Source organism: Nanorana parkeri, unplaced genomic scaffold, assembly GCF_000935625.1.
Source record: "Nanorana parkeri isolate BGI_ZX_2015 unplaced genomic scaffold, ASM93562v1 scaffold355, whole genome shotgun sequence".
In the NCBI taxonomy this organism is placed as follows: domain Eukaryota; kingdom Metazoa; phylum Chordata; class Amphibia; order Anura; family Dicroglossidae; genus Nanorana; species Nanorana parkeri.
The window spans coordinates 1342891-1363188 of NW_017306623.1; the positions used below are offsets into that span (position 1 = coordinate 1342891).

Below are 20298 nucleotides of genomic sequence, written 5' to 3' on the forward strand. Positions count from 1 at the left end.
GATAGCAATTGCTAGAATAAAAACTTTTTTTGCTGTCTGGGAGAGAAAGTGAGGAGAAATCTCCCATATGGAACACAGAGAGGCAACAGGAAGTTAGGGGAATTCCCCTCTTAGCTCTTAAACAGAGAGTGTTTCCTCTATACATACAGTTTAATTCACTAAGTCATTTTTTGCCATAACAATTGTTAGGAAAGAAAGTGGGCACTCTTTGGGTAGTCAGTGGAAAGCAATATGTCCAATGCCACAGCACGGCGCCATCAGGAGATGAATGGCAGGTTCCTTACAAAAGAGCTACATGACAGACTGGCGGCATCAGACATCCGCCTTAACGTACATTTCCCAGCATGTTGAGAAATCTTTGGTGATCCATTTCTAGGAAATCTGTTTTATTTAAAAAAAATTGCTTTTATTTGAACTAGGGATGCACCAATACCAGTTCAGATACCAGTGCCAATACTTGGCATTTTCATGAGAACTACCAGGGTTGCAGCTGGGACCTGGCTCTGGCGTTCCACCACTGTCCTGAAATCATTAGTCTGTATTGTTTTAGAAAAACTGTCACATGACAATAAACAAAAATGTATCAATACTTGTATCTGTGAGTACTTGGACAAGTATCAAAACTTGTACTTGCAAAAATGGTATTGGTGCATCCCTTCATTTATATTTATAAAAACCAAATCATACATTAAAACAGAGCTGTACAAATCCCAGGAGCTCCGTGTGCTCCTTACACATGACGGCTGCCTCCTAACTTTTGAATTTTTCTCTAGTCTAGTCTTGGAGCTTGAAAAGTATCTGTACTTGTACCGTGTACGGTACGCGGTATCGGTGCATCCCTAATTTGAACCATTTAGAAGTATCCAGCAGTAGCATACAATTTCAGGATATGTAATTGGCTTTGGATGAACCTCCGTTATACTAAAACCTGCCGGAGCAGATCAGAGGCTATGCTGGGGTATTTTTACATATGATGTACTTTCAATAATATTTGCTTGTTAACATTTACCGATCATCACAAAGAAAAGAGGTTTTGTGTGATCCCGGGTATTACTTTGTTTCTGGATTTGTTGAATTGAGTTCTTTGTGTGACTCAATGCTAATAATTCCCTTTCGTGTAGAGCAAAAAGAATAAACTTTTCTCCACGAGTGGCCCTCCTTAGGACATTTAGATTCCAGAATTGTAGTTTGGAATTGTAACAACACATGTTTCTCCTCAGTAACGAATAGAGAAAAAATAATTTAGAGATGTGTGCTAATATAATAATAAGTGTTGGACCTTGCATATTATTTGCTCTTCATTGCCTCTGGGAACTGTGTATAGGAATGCAGTCATGTGACTGCAAACATTCATTTATAATCGTCAAGTGGATAAACCTTCCTGAGACGTTTGTTATTTAGGGAACACTTTGTGATCTTAAGATCATCATTTGTTTTCAATAATAATCTCCTCTCGTTACAAGGTTGTGGAAAGTTATTTTTTCCATTGTTTGTCATAGTGATAAATAGGAGGGCTGCCAGAAAGTTATGCTGAAACGTAGAAGTGTGTCTGGCGGATGATGACTAGGGGAAAGCTGTGTGTACCCTCCAAGGTGGTCCGTAGTAGTGGAGCATTACTAAACGACGTGTACACAGGCACCAGTATAGCCCAGACCTCCCATTACAATACTCTTTGGCTTATTAAAGCCCTTTTCACCTGTTTCCGATTTTCTACCCTTGTCAGATTTGTTCCGCAATCTTTTGTTGTTTAAATTCTACTCTTCCTGAGCCTTTGCTTTACGGAGTCCTGCAATGGGTCAGATACCCACCTGTTGCCCTCAGTATGGGGATAGTATTGGGTTGGGCCAGGCAGATTATTCCAGTTGTGCTTTGCAAGGTAGTACAATGACTGTGGGCCTGTAAGAAATGGGGAATTAATTCCATCTCTGTATGCAAACCATGCTGGAAAGTTTCCATTCTATTCTTGCGATATTAGTGAGAACAACTCTTTCACAGTGAGTTATAGCACAGTATTAGTCTCTAGTTGTCTCTTGTTACTTAACAGAAGTTTCATATATTACAACAGAAGTCTATACCCAGTTCACCTGAGTTTGTCTACGCCCTTGCAAAACTGTGACTGACACCCCCTCCTTCTGGGCCAATCAGTTGTGGCAGGGGCATTCCCCACTCTGTTCTGATGCTTAGCTGGGGGGCGCAGAATGCCCCGTGTTGCAGCTGATTGGAACATTAGAAAGGAGTGTCAATGACAGTTTTGCGTGGACTTGGACAAACTCAGGGGAATTGAATTCGCACTAAAGCCCACACTTAACACTAGTCATTAAGTCTGAGACTAGGAACACACATAGTTCTCTGCTGTTGGAAGGTTAAATAACATTCTCATGGCAAGGGACAATTTACATTTGAACTTAAAAAGTCATATTGCAGTAACAAAGGGGTAATGTTAATGTATAATTTTCAATATTCTAAGAACTTTGTTATCTGTTAATTTTATTTTTAATTTCTACATGACAGCAGCCATTTGACCTCACTATGCATAGAGACTTATGTGGTTTTCAGTTCCAGTAATGTATTATGCATGACAATGAAACCTAACGTGCTTTGGAGGTTTGCATTTTAAAGAGCAATTCAGAGCAAAGAGATTGTTTGCAAAGGCCATCTCTCCCACCCCAGTTATACTCACCAGTGCTCACTGTAAGAGTGTTCAGGGCTACCAGCCAATTGCTAGGCAAGTGTCACGTGATGGGGTGAGTAATATTAATACTCCCGCTAGCTTCTGAGACAGGCAACAATTTGGATTTTAGTGCTGGCTGCAGCAGAGGCAGTAGCTGCAAGGGAGCACTGGTAAGGCGTGTATAACTGGGGTGGGGAGGTGATGGCCTTTGCAAACACACCGTCACTTTGCCTTGCATGGGCAAAGTAATGTCTCTTTAAAGAAACCTGTTCTATGGAGGAATGGAGGTTGTCTCTTTCTTTCTGGAAACGTTAGTTCTTTGGTTGAATACTGAAGTACTGAAGACTTGGTTGATCCCAAGTCTTCAGTACTATCCCAGTCAGTCACCTGGAAAAAGTATTCAGTTAATGTGTTCTGAAATGATTCTGTTTTTATTTGTGTGCATGTATACCCTGGGTCAGTGTTTCAGTGCATTGTACAGCAGAGTGCAACGCATGACACTATGCAGCCCACACTATGCACATACCTTACGTTGTTGCAGAAGAGTCATGTACATTTTTTTGATTTGGTGCAATCATGCTGTAACACGCATTAAAGTGCACAATAATGCAGAACAACAGATTGCTTAAATGTGAGTGGGCCCAAATACATTTTTGTTATGTAGACCTCTAGGATGATGTGTGAACATTTTGGCAAATTTTTAAGGCTGTGATTGCTTCGGGTTTACTTGTGGATTGAATTGTGTAACAATCTGCAGACAGGGACATTGTGGGTAAGTAAAATTATGGGTTTATTTTAAAGGGAACAATGTGGACATTTTTTAGCATGTTTTTAAATGATAAAAAAGTGTTAACCCAGTGATTTCCCCATGGCAGGTGAATTTAAAAACTTCTTAAATGATGATGATACATAAATCAGTTTTTGTAGTTAACCATTTGCTCCATCCAATTGGATCCCTGACATAATCGTTCAGTGCCTGTAATGGCTAACATCAGTCTTATTGTTTTCAGTTTCAAAAATATAAAGGAAAAAGAAAGTAAAAAAAATTAGAGTGATTGTTCCAGAATCTTCTTCTTGAGACTGAGTGAAATATACAACCCTTTGATTGTTTTCATCTTCGAATATTTCCCTTAAGCTGGTCATACACTCATTCAAAATCATTGGTTAGAGCATTTGATCTTGGTATCATTGAGGCAACTAATATCATCCAGAATCCAGACTTGCCACTTGGGAATATAGTCCCAAATTTATCAGACAGGTTTCTTTTATGCCTAGCACATGCACATTAATATATGTATGATTTTTCCTGAATAAAAATCACTTTAAGCCCTCGTTCACACCTGAACGTTTTGTAGCGCGTTCTACGCTCGACGAACGCTCTACAAAACGCTCAAACATCTAAATCCCATTGTATTCAATGGGTCTGGTTCACACCTTGGCGTATTTCAGCCCGTCCCTAACGCGCTACAAAATGGCCCACGCCTGAAAAGGTACATGTACTACTTTGGGCCGTTTTTGTTGCGCGTTTCCATTGGGATACAACCAAGTAGCCCTCGGAAACGCGCGTTTGTCGCACGATTTTTTTACCGCAAATCGCGGTAAAAAAACTGCGCAACAGACGCGCATATGCAATACGCCTAGGTGTGAACCAGCGCTCACTGTAATAATTTAGTTAAATCATAAACATTTTCAATGCTTCTCCTTTGATTTTCCTTGTCAATAAAGTAAAAAACGAACTTGGAATAAACCCCACTAACCATTAGAAGTTTGAACAAACATTGCGAAAATGAAACATTTCAAACAAAATTCTACTGGTGTTTGGCCAGCTTTAAAGTTACTGGAAAGCAATTGGAACGGTAGTCAAACCTAATCACTGTGAGCCTCAGCCCACTCAAAATTGTGACCAACACACCACCCTCCCAGCCCAATCAGTTGCGGCAGGTGTATTCCCCACCCTGCATCTATATATCACAAAGGGGCGGTAATGCCCCTGCCACCACTGATTGGGCAGGAAGGGGGTTGGCGGTCACTCAGATGAACCGGGTTCACACCAAACCTAGGCTCAAAACTAATGGCTACATTCAATCTAAATATCAAAACAAAAGATTAGACTTACTCAGTAAGGCATTTCTTAGAAATATGAGCTGAGTGTAGTAAAACGTAACAAATAATAATTTTTACTTGAGTCAGATCAGCTGATTATTTCTTATTGGTTACTGTAGTTTGTGGCATAACCTCTCCAATCCTGCTTGGCACTTCTTCGCTGAATAAGTCCAGGTTTCTTTTACATGAAAATGTACCTACTGATTGTTCATAATCCTTCATTTCCTTCAGCTTTCAATTGCAATATTTCCATACCCTTGTCTTCCATGTGCCATAATTTTGTTCACTACCTTATATGTTCTGTGTTCCATATGAAAGATTAGATGTGTAAATATAAAATGTATATCTTGTGTAAAAAATTCCACATGTGCCTCATATTACACCATAAGAAGTCTCCTTACAACCTGAATGCAGCTTTTTAGAATTCTTACCACTTCAAGAAGCCGATATTTGCTTTATATTCTCCCCATAAAGCCGTAGCACCAGTTAGCCGCAGTTTTGTGTGCCCAGCCGCTCCATAAGTGCCGCTTTCTATAGCTGTCTGGCATTTATAGGCAGCTTTTCAGCGATCAGGACTTGAAGAAGTAATCTCCCAGTCGGCACTTTTAAACCGTACTTAAGTAAAAGCAGTCGCGGCTGGGGGTTTTTTCGGACCGGCCTGTAATGATTTCTGTACTGTTACATTTGTTAAAATATTTATGAATATTATATTTATGAAAGTGCACTGCAGACATCCAGGCTACTCGTGTTCTGATCTGAAAAATGTGTTTTTGTTTCAGCCGGTTTTCGGAGAAGTTTTCGTCTCAGCAGGAAAGACAGAAAAACAAATAAATTCATGTACGAATGTAAGAAGAGCGACCAATATGATACAGCAGATGTTCCAACCTTTGAAGAAGTGGCATTGTATCAACGACAGCCTAATGAGAAATACAGGCTGATCATCTTGGTTGGTAAGTACAAGCTTTGTTAAACTTCACCCAACTTTTTTTTTTTCCTTCAAGCCGATTGCTCAGAACTTTTACTATGATGTCAAATATTCAGTTGCTCCATCTGCTAATAATTTTCCAGCGTTTTTCAATTTCTGAGCTAAACCTTTGAATGTTTGAGCATTGAAAGCTCGGGGTGTTTATACAGCCAACATAATGTCACATTGTAACCTGGAAAGTATGGAGTAAACCACAAATAACAAAACGTAAAACTGATAAGCGGTAATACTATATGCCCCTGTTTATTCTGCTTAAAATATGATTAGGTGTTGAAATCTAATCTTGTAATAATAGAAGCAGGAACTTTTCGCCATGGTCTTAGTTAGGTTTTCTTGAGACGTTTTCCGACTGTGGAGTCTAAGCTCGGATTGAAGGGTTTTTCACCGTCAAGCTGGCCTGAAGTAATCTCCTCAATAGCAATCAGATGGGGTTGGAAATAATGGGAAAAGTCCATTTTTCAGAGGTTCTTTTATTCACAAAAAGAAAAATAAAACTGAGAGGAGGAAAGAGATTAAAATTATCTGTTTTAATATCAGTATTAGACAGTATGCTTGAAGACTCAAGACTTGGTCTTGGATGATCTTTGCATTCCGGTGCTTATCCATTAGGTAATTGGACATGTTCAGACTTTTTCCTCAGCTGTAATTGCCTTGTAATGGTAATCAATTAGCTACAAAAACCTCTTTTTTTTGTTCTCCATACCGTACATTTGCAGTTGTCATAAGGTGTACCTGTAATACATAAACAGCAGAGGCAGCGTAATTAGGATCAGAGCTACATATCAGCAATTTAAAGTATATCTATACCCAAAACATTTTTTGTAGTTTTGGATATAGTAGGTAAGGATTAGAACACGTGTCAAGTTTTGCTTCCATTTGAGGTTTAGGTGGAGAGATTCCTCCACTTCTTGCCTGGTAAAAAGGTTCTCCCCCGGACAGGAAGTGCCAGGAATTCTCTCCAACAGCAACACAGACAGAAGTAAAAATGTTTTTTTCAACATTAAGTAGGGAAATGCTAGAATCACTGTCAGCTTTTTATTGGTGTTGGTTTCCCTGTTACAGAATTTCCCTCTGTTCCTTTAAGGTAAAACATTGTTCTAGAACAGAAAGCTAGGGAAATCTCTCTAATGAAGCCCCAGATTGCAGTAAAACCTACCCGGGGCTCAAACCTTTCCACATTCTATCCAAAGTAAAAGAATAAAAATATAAGAACATTGGGGTATGGATATATTTTAGGAATTTCACTGTGGCATGGAGAAAGAAGTGATTCAAGTTCTTAATTGAAAAGCTAAAGCTGGCAGGATAGTTAAAGACCAAATCCATTTTTTAGGATGCACATTTGTCTTTCTTGTAGTATTTAGAAGTTGTATCAATTGTCTTTTAAGTGATTATTTTGTGATATAGGAGGTTTTTGAAATATGTATAGGAGAGTTTGGCATTATCTGTGATGCAAATGGTCACAGGGTAAACATTTTGTTGTTGTTGTTATCACTATTATTATTCAGGATTTATATAGCGCCAATAGTTTCCCCATCGGTTTACAACATAAGGAAGACATTACAGTTACAATGCAATTCAAGACAAGATGGTTAGGAGGTCCCTGCCCATGAGAGCGTACAATCTAGAAGGGGAGGGTCATGTGATACAAAAGGTGGTAGCTGTGTGTAATTAGTTATTTGAGAAAGTAATAGGTCAGTGCTTAGGTAGAGGTTGGATCGGCTTACATGAAAAGATATTAGTTTTATGGATCGCCTAAAGCAGGGGTCAGCAACCTGCAGCTCCTCATCCCTCTGCTGCGGCTCCCTGTCCAGGGGCGGAACTACCCCTGGGGCCTCAGGCTGTGGGGTGGCCCAGTGAGGTCCGGTCCTCGGCACCCCCCTGGTGGAATATGTGACAGTGCAGGGTCCCGGGGGCCCCACGCTGCCGACGGGCGTCTCAGTTAGGGGGGCAGGTCTTGTAACTCACCTCCTCTCCCGGCCGCGTCCCTAGTAATAGGCGGCGGGAGAGGAGAAGTGTGTGTCACATGCCCCGCCCCCAGCAGTGCACACCATCTGATGGGATGCTGGCTGTGAGGCTTGGCAGGTGAGTCCGAATGAGAGGGGTCCAAATGGCTCTTTGAGTGCTTAAGGTTGCTGACCCCTGGCCTAAAGGAAGAGTAATAGATAGCCAGACAGGTTGGGGTAGGGAGTTTCAGAGGATGGAGATGTTTGTGCCTTAATCATACAGCAAGCAAATAGGGTAAGATCATTTGGCATTTCACTAATGTTTTGATGACCACATCATTTGGTAAAGGCGTTTAAAGGGGTACCTATAAAAAAAATAATTACTTTTGTGCCTTGAGTCTCAGAGCTGTATATCTGCAGTGTACGGTCTAACGCACTGGCTGTGTCTGACTGCTAGTGTCATAAAATCTGCAGTGAGATTTAGTGATGTCACTACATTGCTACTCACTGTTCTCTAGAGGGCTTACTGGCCAGGAAGCTGTATTTGAGAACCTGTACTGCATCTCCCTGCTTCTGTGGCCCTGTGGTTCATCCACCTTTCATACTACTTCATGAATATTCCCCCTCCAGCCAACAGATCACCTGTCATCAGCGGGACATCTCTGACATAGGCAAATCCCTTATTCTCTTGGTTACCTCCAAACACATAGAGTGCAGAACAAGGCATGGTAAAGTCAGAAATGGGTAAAAGATCAGGTGTAGGGAGCCTACAGTCAATTGTGGAGACCAGTCCATTGTCATCTGCCTGCATTTTTATGGCACTGCTTCTGCAGTTTAAGCCGTTTGTAATGTATGTATATTAGGGCTGTTACTGATTAAAATGTTCGATTAATCGAAATTTTTTTTAATCGATTAATTTCGATTAATTATAACGCACATACAGAATTCTTGTCTAAGCAACAATGGTAATGGGGATGGGGCCATACAAAGAAATTAAAAAAATTAACACGTTCAGGTTTTATTGAAAGGAGAGGGTTACAAAAATGGAAAGGTGAATGTCCCCTGCAAGCTGCTCTCTTCCGTGTGTATATGGGCCGGTTGGGTATTAAATAATCCACTCCATTTTTTTGTCATTTTAAATCCTTTTCTCTGCGCTGGCTATACACGCTTGAAGAGCAACAGGACTGAATTTTAAAAAGCATTACAGAACTATTTTATATAACATAGTAACAGTAAGCAACATGGCAACAATACCTTTTTGTGCTTCCTATTTGATACGGCTGATGCGTTGTAAGTACTTTCTCTCTGTGTACTTTTAAATCATGGCGCCTTTGTGGCTCCGTCGGCTAACAAAGGGAAGAGGGGAGGAGTCCGGTGACATCACGGACATCAACGTCACCGGACTCCTCCCCCTTCCCTTCATTAGCCGTCACGGACATCGACCTCACCGGACTCCTCCCCCCTTCCCTTCGTTAGCCGACGGAGCCACTTGGGGAAGGGTGGAGGAGTCTGGTGACGTCAATGTCTGTGACGTCACCAGATCTCCGGCAGAACTCCCAGAAGACCCGGAAGCCGGCAGAGAGGTGAGTACCAATCAAAAAAATTGTAATCGATCAAAAAAATTAAGGATTAATCAAGGAATTAATTGTTAATTTCCGCAGCCCTAACGTATATTTTAGAGATCTTTTAGATGCTTTTTTTAATCCATTAAACCAAAGGCCCTATTCTGTTTATTTGAATGGAGACATGCAGGTCAGTAAACCAAAAATTCCGCATGTGTGAATATTTACAATCTATGCCAGCGTAACACATCTGGTGTAATCAAGCACTGTTAGCCTATAATGACCTTTTTAGAAGATTCCAGTTTGCTAAACCAAAAACGCAGGAACATGCAGTCTGGTATGAACAAGCCCTAAAGGGGTAAAAATCATAATGTTTAGAGTAACGCACACTTAAAAGTTATTATGCTTTTGAAAATTGGGTCATGCCAGCTTTGTAAAACAAACTTAAAATTAAACAATAACCACATTTTTTTTCTGCCTTTTCTTACAACCACAGTGCTGGCAACAGTGGCTCAAGGAAGTATATTATATTCGGGTATTCTGTGACATTGTTGTCATTTCACCAGCTCTTTTCCTGGCAGAACATCTAGAAACCAGCATGATTCCAGTAACAAATGATTCTCATAATAAAGCATGACAAGGAACAGATACTGCACATAACCATGTAACTTTATTCTAATAAAGAACTATCCCAATCATAGACGGAGGATTTTGTCCATCATAGTGCAAGAATCCCTTAACCAGTTGACATCCGCGGTGTTAAACCCCCTTCCCATCCAGGCCATTTTTCAGTATTCAGCGCTGCGGTACTTTAACTGACATATCACCCCAAAAAATTGTCAAACATTTTTGCTGCAAAAGAAGAGCCATTATATTTACCCCTCCAGGAGCTCATGTCTCCTGCCATCTTTTTGTTCAAGTGCTGGATCCTCCATCAGACTTTTCAGCATTTGGATGCTTGTTCCCCGATGAGCACTGTGTTTGTTTCCATCCGCTGACTCATGCATCATTATAAGACTCAGTAGTGACAGAGGGGTCAGAGGATGGAACCAAAGCAAGCGGCAGAGGATGCAGGCAACTGACGGGCCCATAAAAATGTAATGCTGAAAAGCCTGTTGGATGGATGTTCCACAGAGAGGATAGGAGTGCCAGAGAGGCAGGTATGCTATATTTTTTTCAGAAAAAGTGTTTTTCAATGTTTTGGCCGTTTTTGTGGGGTTGACAACAGAATCTCTTTATTATAATAACATTTGTATAGATAGGATTGCCTAATACTCTGCTCGGGAATTATAAAAGTGGCAGTGTCCTGAAGAAGACACTGCTGCTGGAAATCATAAGGAATCCTTTGCAGTAGATTTTCCCTCTGGTTGGTTCTTCGTGGTCTCTCTGAAACATATCTATGTGGGAGGAGTGTGGGGCAGATCCAAACATCATTAAAGAAATTAGATCTCCCAGCTATTCAGGGAATTTTCTAAAAAGAATTTACAATGGATTGACATTACTTAAGTACAGTAGGTGGAAAGCAGCACATACTCTACAGTCATTCAAATTGCATGAGAACTGTATTTAAAAGTGCTGTAGGCATCACAAGCTGTTTTGTTAGTATAAGGCCAAGTCAAAAAGCATTTTCCTTGAATCTGAACTCAAGAATAAAAATGTTATCCACTGTGACTTACTCAGTGGTGGCTGCATTAGATTTTGGGGCTTTTTCCTTTGTTTTCATCTGGTTGTCCTGACAGTAATATACTTCCTGTCATAGGATGACAGTGCTCTTCTATGTATTTCTAAAAATATAACCTCAAAGAAAGACTAGCTTTGTAACCTGCATGTCCAAAAAGAAAAAAATGTATATGATGAAAAACTAAATCGCAGTCTGTTATTATGTAAGATATGTCTTGTGTTGGTTTAATTTTGTTGACATGTACTACATTTCTAAAGAAGCTCACTTTTTGATGCCCATATCTCTGTCATAATCGCTACTTTGGTAAACCAACTGCATATACTGTATATTGGATTGTGGAAGGAAAGTAAACCACCCTGAGGAAACCCACACTGGCATGGATAGAACCTACAGGCTCCATGCAGTCTGTGCACCTGATGGAAATTGAACACTTGAAGCTTGAGATGCAAAGCCACATTGCTAACCACTGAGTGATCATGCCTGGCTGAATATAGACTTATGTTATAGGAAAATCAAACTCTCCTTTAGACATTCCCACTTGGGTTTTATAAAGATACTCCATAACTGAACATACACTAGTATGTGGATATTTTGTGACTGTTGTCTTTGCATGGACAACAATTTCTGAATATTGGCCAATTCTCTAGATTTGCCCATTCAAGCACAAATTGGGTTGGACAGCCTAGCTTTAGCAATATCATACAGCCCTTGGTCCAAAATAATTTTACGCATAACTAGCACAATTGTTACAGAGCCAATAGTATAGTTGTAGACAGCATAAATAGATCTGCAATCACCTAACAAATTAAAATTCTTGGAAGCCCATGTCACATGTCATAGACAGCCATTGTTATAATGGATATCTTACTTGCTGCTGGATTTTAATAGGTGATAGAAAATGTATCCGTCTTTGCCAAAAGATAGTGTTTCATACCGTTCACGTTTCCGTCTCTGAGTTAATTAAAACAAAATAGTAATTGCAACAATGTGTGAGCAAGACAAATCAACTTAATGCATTGTTTTTGTAGATTAAGGTTAAATTTTGGCCAAAATAATTTTCCCTGAACTAAATTCTTCACAGTTTGCAAGCCAAATACATAAAACTTAAAACAATACTAAAGTAGAATGTATCTAATAAAATTTTACTAAACTAGAATGATCTATATTTCTTATACAGCACAAGTAGTAGCATTATACAGAACATTGCAGATTTTAAAAATAGTCACCTTTCTACTTCATGAAAATCCACAAACTATAAAAAGTGAAAACTTTCACGTAGGTAGCGCTAAAGAAGAGCTATTTGTATATAAAGCCCATTTCTAGGTTAATTTGTATAACACCTATTATATTTTTATTGAAGGTTGTGACCTTACTGGGGATAGTCAACTTTCAATGGTCACCAGGACCCAAAGTGACCCAACAGTGCCTAGCATAGGTTCCAATGCCCAATCCTGTATTTAGTGCAGAGGGACCCTTTCTCTCAGACTCTGCTTAGGTAGTGACATAGGTGGAATTCAAGAGGCCACTGCACCGATTACAGTGACCTTTACAAGGACTTATTCAAGTCAGGTTATCAGTAATTGTTATTGTATTTTGAAACTACAAAAGAACAAGCAAGGTACATAGGCAAATAGAATGCTCATAGCTGTAAAAAATACAAACAAAGTTGGAGTGGGCATGGGGCTGTATAAAATTGCCCGCCCTAATCCTCCTATGCATGTATTGTTGGATAGCCCCCACTTTTCTTAATATAACCCTGTCCAGAATCCCTTTGCTACATGGCACACAACCTGGGACACACATACCTGCAACCATGATGACGATACATTGGCAAGATACATTTTTTAAAAATTGGGGAATTAATTCAAGGATAAATTGAGAGGCTTTAGTTTTGCTTTAAATGTTTTTCTGTTTTCTATATCATTTATCAAATGGCTGTTACACATATTAGGACTAACACTGTGACTAATTCATGTTGGTTAACATACAATGATATTAGTTTCTGAATGGTACAGAAATGCATGAATTGCATATCACAAATCTTTCCACACCTTTGTGGACCAGATGCTTCATGATCTTTATACTGGTAAGATCACATTAAATACTCTATTGCTTAACAAAGAGGAACGGAGATGACTGCAGATGTTGGGAGCACTTCACACATTTTTCTTCACATTCAGCTATCCATGAAGAACAACATCCAAAGCGTCAGTGAAATCTTACGGATCAACACTCAGTGCTTGGTGTACAGATCATGTATCCTATAGCATGTCGTTAACTCGGTCCCCGAAGGCATCCTTGTTTAGGATTGTACAACTTAACCTCTCCATGTTTTAAGCCATAAGTGCGATGCGTTCTGCTTGTTTTAATTATATTCTTGTGTGGTTGGAATGGCTTTAATTTTACATTGGTCTTGCAAATGTAACTGTTGTACAGAGCTTAGCACCACCCCATTGTCCATGACGATTCATCTCACACACATGCAGTAAATCATTGTTGTGATAAGTGCAAATTAACAAACGGTTAATTTTTTTATAGTTGTAGAATGAAGAAAGCTGCAAAACATAGGTGGGTGGATTCTAGACTGGTGATAACAATAGCATGAGGGTCAGCAACACAGGATTCTCATGTTTCCTTGCAGTTTCATGCGTTTGTCAGCATATGCATTAGAATTGTTACATACAGATGTTTAAGAAATGAATGCACATGCAATGCGAAAACCCAATAGTCAACACCTACAAAAATGATGACTGACCTCCCAATTAGCTGCACCCCTGTTTATTAACAAGTTATTTGTTTACGCTAGGGTGTTCACTCTATAACTCTGTGTGACCAGTTCAAGGGGTACTTCTGCTTGTTAAATTACATTCATGACAACAATGTTTACCTTGTAGCACTTAGAAAGCCCTATAACACAAAAGGTAGGGGTTACAGTACATAAAAATAGGGTTAGGGCTGGGGCAAAGCTTGGACATTTTGGGGTCTATTTATAAATGTTTTCATTCAAGATTCACACAGCTTTCTCTCAGAATTCACAAATTTTGTTTAATTGAGTTAATTGGAAAATGTGTGAATCCTGGAAGAAAGTTGATACATAGACCCCTTTGTCTCTGCCTTTGCCTTTGTTTTCCATTTTATATTATTTGACATATTTAACATAAATACATGATTAAAATGCCCACCGTTCTGCCATTCTCTTTAATGTTAAACTAAATTGAACACTAAAAACAGTGAGAAATTAGGGGAAGAATAACGCAAGAGGAAAGCATATTTTAAGAGTGTTGTGAAAAATGTTTTTTGGGGGCAGGCCACACCTACATTTATATAATTGACGACATCAGTTAAAAAATGTGTGCGAAAAGTTATGTTGAAGACCAAACAATTGCTCTGCATGGCTTTTGTAGAATACCTTTCTGGTGGACCTTACCGTTTGAGTCCCTGAAAAGTATGAGACAGTGGGTCATTTTATTAGCAACATCAACCCATAACTGAAGTATAATTTGCGTTTGGACTGAACCTTTAAATATATAGTTTCTGCCTTGGAATTCATCTTTGTGTCTTGCTGCTGATGCTCTTCCATGAATGATGTGTTTAACCCAGAGGTCAGGCATGTGATGTTCTAAAGTAATGTTCTCCCAGTGGACCATGGAGGCGGTTAAGGAAGAGAATGAGATTTAAGAACTGTGTGCTACATTCTTACACACTGTATTCAGCTCCTAAGCCCACGCACACTTATAGTGTTTTTACCACGGTCAGATGTGTTTTCATATGGTTGCATTGGGGAAGAGCAAAGTCATTGGTGACAATAAAGCTGTGAACACTGGAAATGCACTCCCTGTACTGTTTATTTTAATGTGTTCAGCCACTTAAAACCAATTGAAATCAAAGAGATAGATATTCAGTCAGTCACTGTAGTAACAACCTTAATTTTGGGCTTACAATCACTTTCCTGTTGGGGAAAGTGTGCCTGGATATGACTGCAATTTACAGTAGGCACCAAAGCTTGACTGCCCTGCCCAGTGCACTCTGTATTTTAACCGATCAGGTCATACACACACACCCTTTCTTTTCCCAACTACAAATGGACGCTTGTGATGAGAGGTGTGGGAGTTAGTCCTCTAAGCTGGCATAGAACACTTAAGTAGAAGTTCAGGAAGCTCATTTCCAGAGAAAAAGTTATTTTAAGACACTTCAAAGCAAAAATCAGTTACATATTATAGCACATGGTGGTACAGGGGGGAACTAAAAAAAAAAAAAAGGGAAAACAAAGTGTGAGACTTTAATTTGTCTCTAAAACAACATTGGTTTGGATGACTTTAGAAAGAGATCCCAAGTTATTTATACAGGCTGAAGAGCTACCATATCTTCCCATTTCAGTAAACCTTTGCGAGTTTAACTACCTCCCGACCAGCCGCTGTGTATACACGGCCTGCCGGGAGCTTCTTGGATGTAACTGGGCGTGTATACACGTCCTGTTACATCCGCCCGCTCAGGCGCGCGGCGCGGGCGAGCGGGAAATCCCCGCTATTTGAAAAGAGGCAGCGATGCCCGTTAATATACAAAGAGTGAATGTCAGCATTTACGATATAATGAAAGCTTTATGCTAATCACAAACTGATGCAAGTTAAAAACTTTGTAACTGAAAGGAGAACAAAAGTAGCCCCCCTCCAGAAGGAAGGACAGTGTATGCACCAATTCCAAGATGATTTTGAGGATCAACAGCTGAGGGATTAACAAATAAGATACATTTTTGTTAATAGTTAGGGTACTTGAATGCATTTTTAAGATTGAATTCCTGAGTTTAGCGTCACTTTGAGTGTAGGGCCTCTTTAAATAGGGACTATGACTTTATCGCAGTAGTACTTAAAAGCCCTTGTGAAATACACCTGAAAAGTCTTCAGATCCTATTTAAAACAGTAAAAATGAAGAGCATTGCAAAAGACTTAAGCTTTGCCAGTGCAGAAACAAGATCTGTGCAATTGGCAGCTGAAGTGTTAATTGAATTCGGTATGGATCTATTTTATAGTTGAGGCATCCAGGACTGCTTGCCACGTTGGGTGAGATTTACTGGTTCACAAGGTGAAATATGACATTTATATTATTACATAGCAGATCCATTGCGTAGGTGTTATATGCCTCGATCAGCGGTGTGAATAGACAAGTGCTCCTTTTTCACTTTTGTTTAAAACATCATCGACTTCATTGTTCGGGTTCTACCCCCTACTCCAAGTTGCTGGCTATTACCCTTCCCGAGGTGTTAAATACAGCATTGTATGTCTTAATATATCTGCACAAAGGGCCTCATGTGGTTGCAGCTTGTTCCACTCAAAAACCCTTCCCAAGGCTTTGTTCAGGCTAATTTGAAGAGCAGCTCCATGTAAAACCAGTCAAAGAACTGCTAATGCTGTCCAGGGATGACCACCACTCAGAAGACAACCGTCGCTTATAATGTGGGATATTAGAACCCTTATCAACATAGTGCATGATAGGTTTTTACAGTATACACTGTCATGTTTTTAGTAGCTGCTATTCAGTCTTTTTTTTTTCTTCATAATTCCTGCTGTTTGTATATGAAAGTGATAGCAATGAGTAAGGCATGACACTATGCAGGTCACAGAGGGGTGCTATCATTCTATAACTTATACATTAGCAGATCAAACCAGTGGTTATAATTTTGATCATTTGCTTTGTGGCATCCAAGACAGGAACTGACCAGGGAGGACCTTCATGGCAGGATCACAAAGTATTATTTTAATAAAAAAGTACTGATTTAAAGTGGACCTTTACCCCCTTTCACTAAAAATCACATCAGGATGTAGCTCTTCATGCTGATATGAAATCATCTTACATTTATTAAACAAACATTTTTTTGCTTCTACTTACAATTACTGTTTTCCACTACCTGGTTGCGTGAGACACTGGTGATGTAGCCCTGGCCTCACAGATGATCCTGGGTAGGCTAAGTCACCAGTGCTTTCTTGGGAAATCTCATCTGTAAACTGCAAAATCTTCCAAGATCTCAGAGGGAATGGCATTTTTTCCCCTCAGTGCACTGTCGAAGGTTCAAGAAGGGAGATGGATGTATCTGCCCTTAGTAAAAATGGTCACCGTGAGAAAAATTAGGAGTAAAAGGTATGCAAAGAATAAAAAGTCTGCAATTACCTAGAATTATATGTTTGTGGACTGCCATTACTAACTAATTCTAAAGGTGCTTTTGTTGTAATTTTTAAGATAAGGGTGAAGTTCATTTTTAAAATAGTGTAAAAGACTTTTGAAATGACATTAACATGTTAAAGCATATATGAGATTTGTAGCCCTGGGATCCTGAGTGCCCTTTGTCTTCAGCTTCTCTGTGTCACCTGTGCATGTGAACGCACAGGGTGTAAAAGAAATGCAAGCAAGTGGGGAGGTGGACAGATCCTAAGTGGCTTTTGTCTTTGATTCTCTGTTGCATAGCTGAAAAAGGTGTCATGCTACAATGGCTCTATAGAGAGCCAGGTAGTAGTAGAAGCATCAAGCGGAAGTTAGGAGGACAATTTCTGCAAGAAAGAGTGAGCGCACAACATGAATAAATAGACGAGCAACAATGTCAGTGTGGCTAAGTACATTTTAAGTAATTAGGTTTATTAACACTTTAAGATTTTTTTTCCTTTCAACTTAAGAACAAAAAGGTTCAGAAGATTCACTAAAAGCCAGTCACACTTTACTGTGGAGGTTTGCGTGGTTCTCGCAGTGACTTGAGGCAGCATTACCACTGCTTTCTTCAATCACAGGCACTTCCACTTTCTGGTCCTCTTCCCACCTCTGGATATTTATGAGTAATTCTTGTGAGCAGCAGGCGCAGGGTAGTTAGGCTGCCATCTACTAATTAGCTCTAATCTGCAAGACACCTTCCAGCCTTGCGAGACATTTTACAAGCTGTTAAACCAAAGTGTCTTGTGAATCACAGCCAGATGTTTTTGAACACAACCTCTCCAAACACATGAATTTATGAAAGCGCGTTCTGCCTCACTGTGCTGTAGACAGGTTTACAAATTCCCACTTATTAGACAGATTGGTGTACGCCAACTGATGACAAGCAAGTTGGTGAATTCGTTATTGTTCTTTATGCGGCTTTATTTAAAAATCCGGACTCTTTCCTCTGTCCACCAGCAGATCTTATTTATTATGGAATACAATTTCTTTTTTTCCCCAAATCAGTATCAGGATTGTGTGGTTCTCCTATAAAAATCATAAGATATTATACAGATTGTTTACTTTTTTGGGGTAAAGAAGTGACTATGGCAATGATGAACTGCAAGTTTAGTATAAATCAATCAGATGCCAGTTTGCTGATGCATAATGGCTGACCGATGAATTCTCACGATACAGGTTCCTTCCTTTACACCTTGCTCTTTGCCTAATTAAATTAGTCTGACATTTTTTTGCTTTTATAATATAATTTAAACTGGACATAGCTAAAATTAATAGACGTTGCTCATAATCTGATTACGTTGTTAAAGATGACGCTTAATCTGCTTTTATTTTGTTTTTACTGGTCCCTTCTTTCCTCTTTCTCAACATGCTAATTAACTTTTTTAAGTAAATCCTTAACATTTTTTACGACATACTTTATTTTAGACTGATGTACTCTTTGGGTTTGTAATCCTTTTTGAAATGCAGACAGATCATGGCTGGTGGGAGGGGCCAGCAGAGTCCTGTAAATGTACAGGATGCTTCCTAAAAATATCACAACACCCTGCCTCAGTACTTTCTCAAAAGCCTTAATGCAAGCCATGGACTCAGTACTGGGAGTTGTTCAAAATACCAAAATGACTTGATGGGTGGTTGTTAGTTTGGGGAAATGGGCATTCCTAGACAGGCCACAGTTGTATGCAGACTGCCTGAGGTAGCACCCACATGTGATGCTAAGCTTCAATGATTGAGAGTAGGGATGCACTGATAGCGATTTTTCGGTATCGAGTATGAGTAACGATATTTTTTTTTCCAGTACTCGCTGATACCGAGTACTGGTGCCCAGATTATCAGGAAGTTGAATGACGGATCATGACCCCTCCCAGCTTCCTGATTGCCTGCGAAGCCTGTGTTCTAGCGAAAGAACATCAGCTTCACTTGCTGAGACTGCCTGGCTTCCTGACCAATCAGGAAGCCGGGCGGCGAGTCATCAGGTGTCGTCCGGTTTCCTGATTGGTCAGGAAGCCAGGCTGCCTAGCAACAAGTGAAGCCAGCTTCCTAGCCAATCAGGAAGTACTAGTATCGGTATTGGTGCATCACTAATTGAGGGAGTTCAAATCACATAAATCAAATAAATGACGGGGGCAGGCCAGGGACAGATGATGCTGACCTGCTGCAGCTTCTAATGCACATTGTAAGAAGCTTACAGTGTTCACTGCACATGCAAATCACACTAAGAATTTTCAGTATGGGAGAGAAGCTTGTACAACTGTGCAGGACTGAAGGTAAGGTTGGAGTTCAGCTTTAAAGTTGACCTGAGCCAAACTTCAGAACCAGAATAAAGGAGTTCTAGAAAAGTCAGAGGACAAGAAAAGTGAGCAACTGTAGACAGACTGAAATACACAAAATACACAAAACTCTTAACTAGGCAACTACTAAGAGCAGGGGAAGTCCCTTTAAAGGGCTGGCGACCAGTCAGGAGTAAGTTAGGGAAGCAGGAACCAAAGTTCTGGGTTTCTGTTGCACAGGTGCACAAAGTTGTGCCTGTACCAAGTGGCAATCAGTGACACATGAGTGCTTTATCAGTGTGGAGTCACAAACAGCTGTGATGTATCTGCTGGGAAAGAGGTAAGACTCACCTCTCCTGATCCAGGAATCTAATGTTCTTCGAGTTCCTACGTCATCGGCAGTGGCGACTCTAGGAACAATATGTAGGGGGGGCACATAAGATACAACAGTCAAATCTGGGGGGGCACTAAAAATTTTAATTGCATGTCGCAACCGCTGGGCACAGATGAGCTGATTTAATTGCGGATGGCATCGGCAGCCCGCGGTTGCGACATGTAGTCCAACGCCACCCACAATCCTGCATACCGCAACGGCCGATGCCATCCACAATTTAATCAGCTCTCGGCGTCCGGCAGTTGTGGAATACAGCAGGGGCTGACTGGCAACCTTTAGCCCAGGGGGCAAGTACAACCCAGAGGCCCATGGTGCAGCAACTTAGCCCACCCCCCCCCCGCTCTTCCTCGCTCTCCTAGGAAGTCCATGAAAGGGGTGGCTGGCTGGGGAAGGGTGTTCTCCTCCCACTGGGCTCCCTACCTGGTTCTAACCTTACTGCGCTCCACATCCGGTACTTAGGCACTCTCGCCCACTGTAGACCGCCGCTGGCTGTCCAT

General features: G+C 40.3%; 1 protein-coding gene across 1 annotated transcript in view; it reads left to right on the forward strand.

The window, feature by feature from the left end:
* The window catches only part of MPP7 (membrane palmitoylated protein 7), a 316603-nt gene that overhangs the window by 254174 nt on the left and 42131 nt on the right, over positions 1-20298 (forward strand). Inside the window, exon 14 of the mRNA XM_018558730.1 lies at positions 5554-5724. Within this exon, the coding sequence (XP_018414232.1) occupies positions 5554-5724 (171 nt within the window). The remainder of the gene's footprint in view (positions 1-5553; positions 5725-20298) is intronic.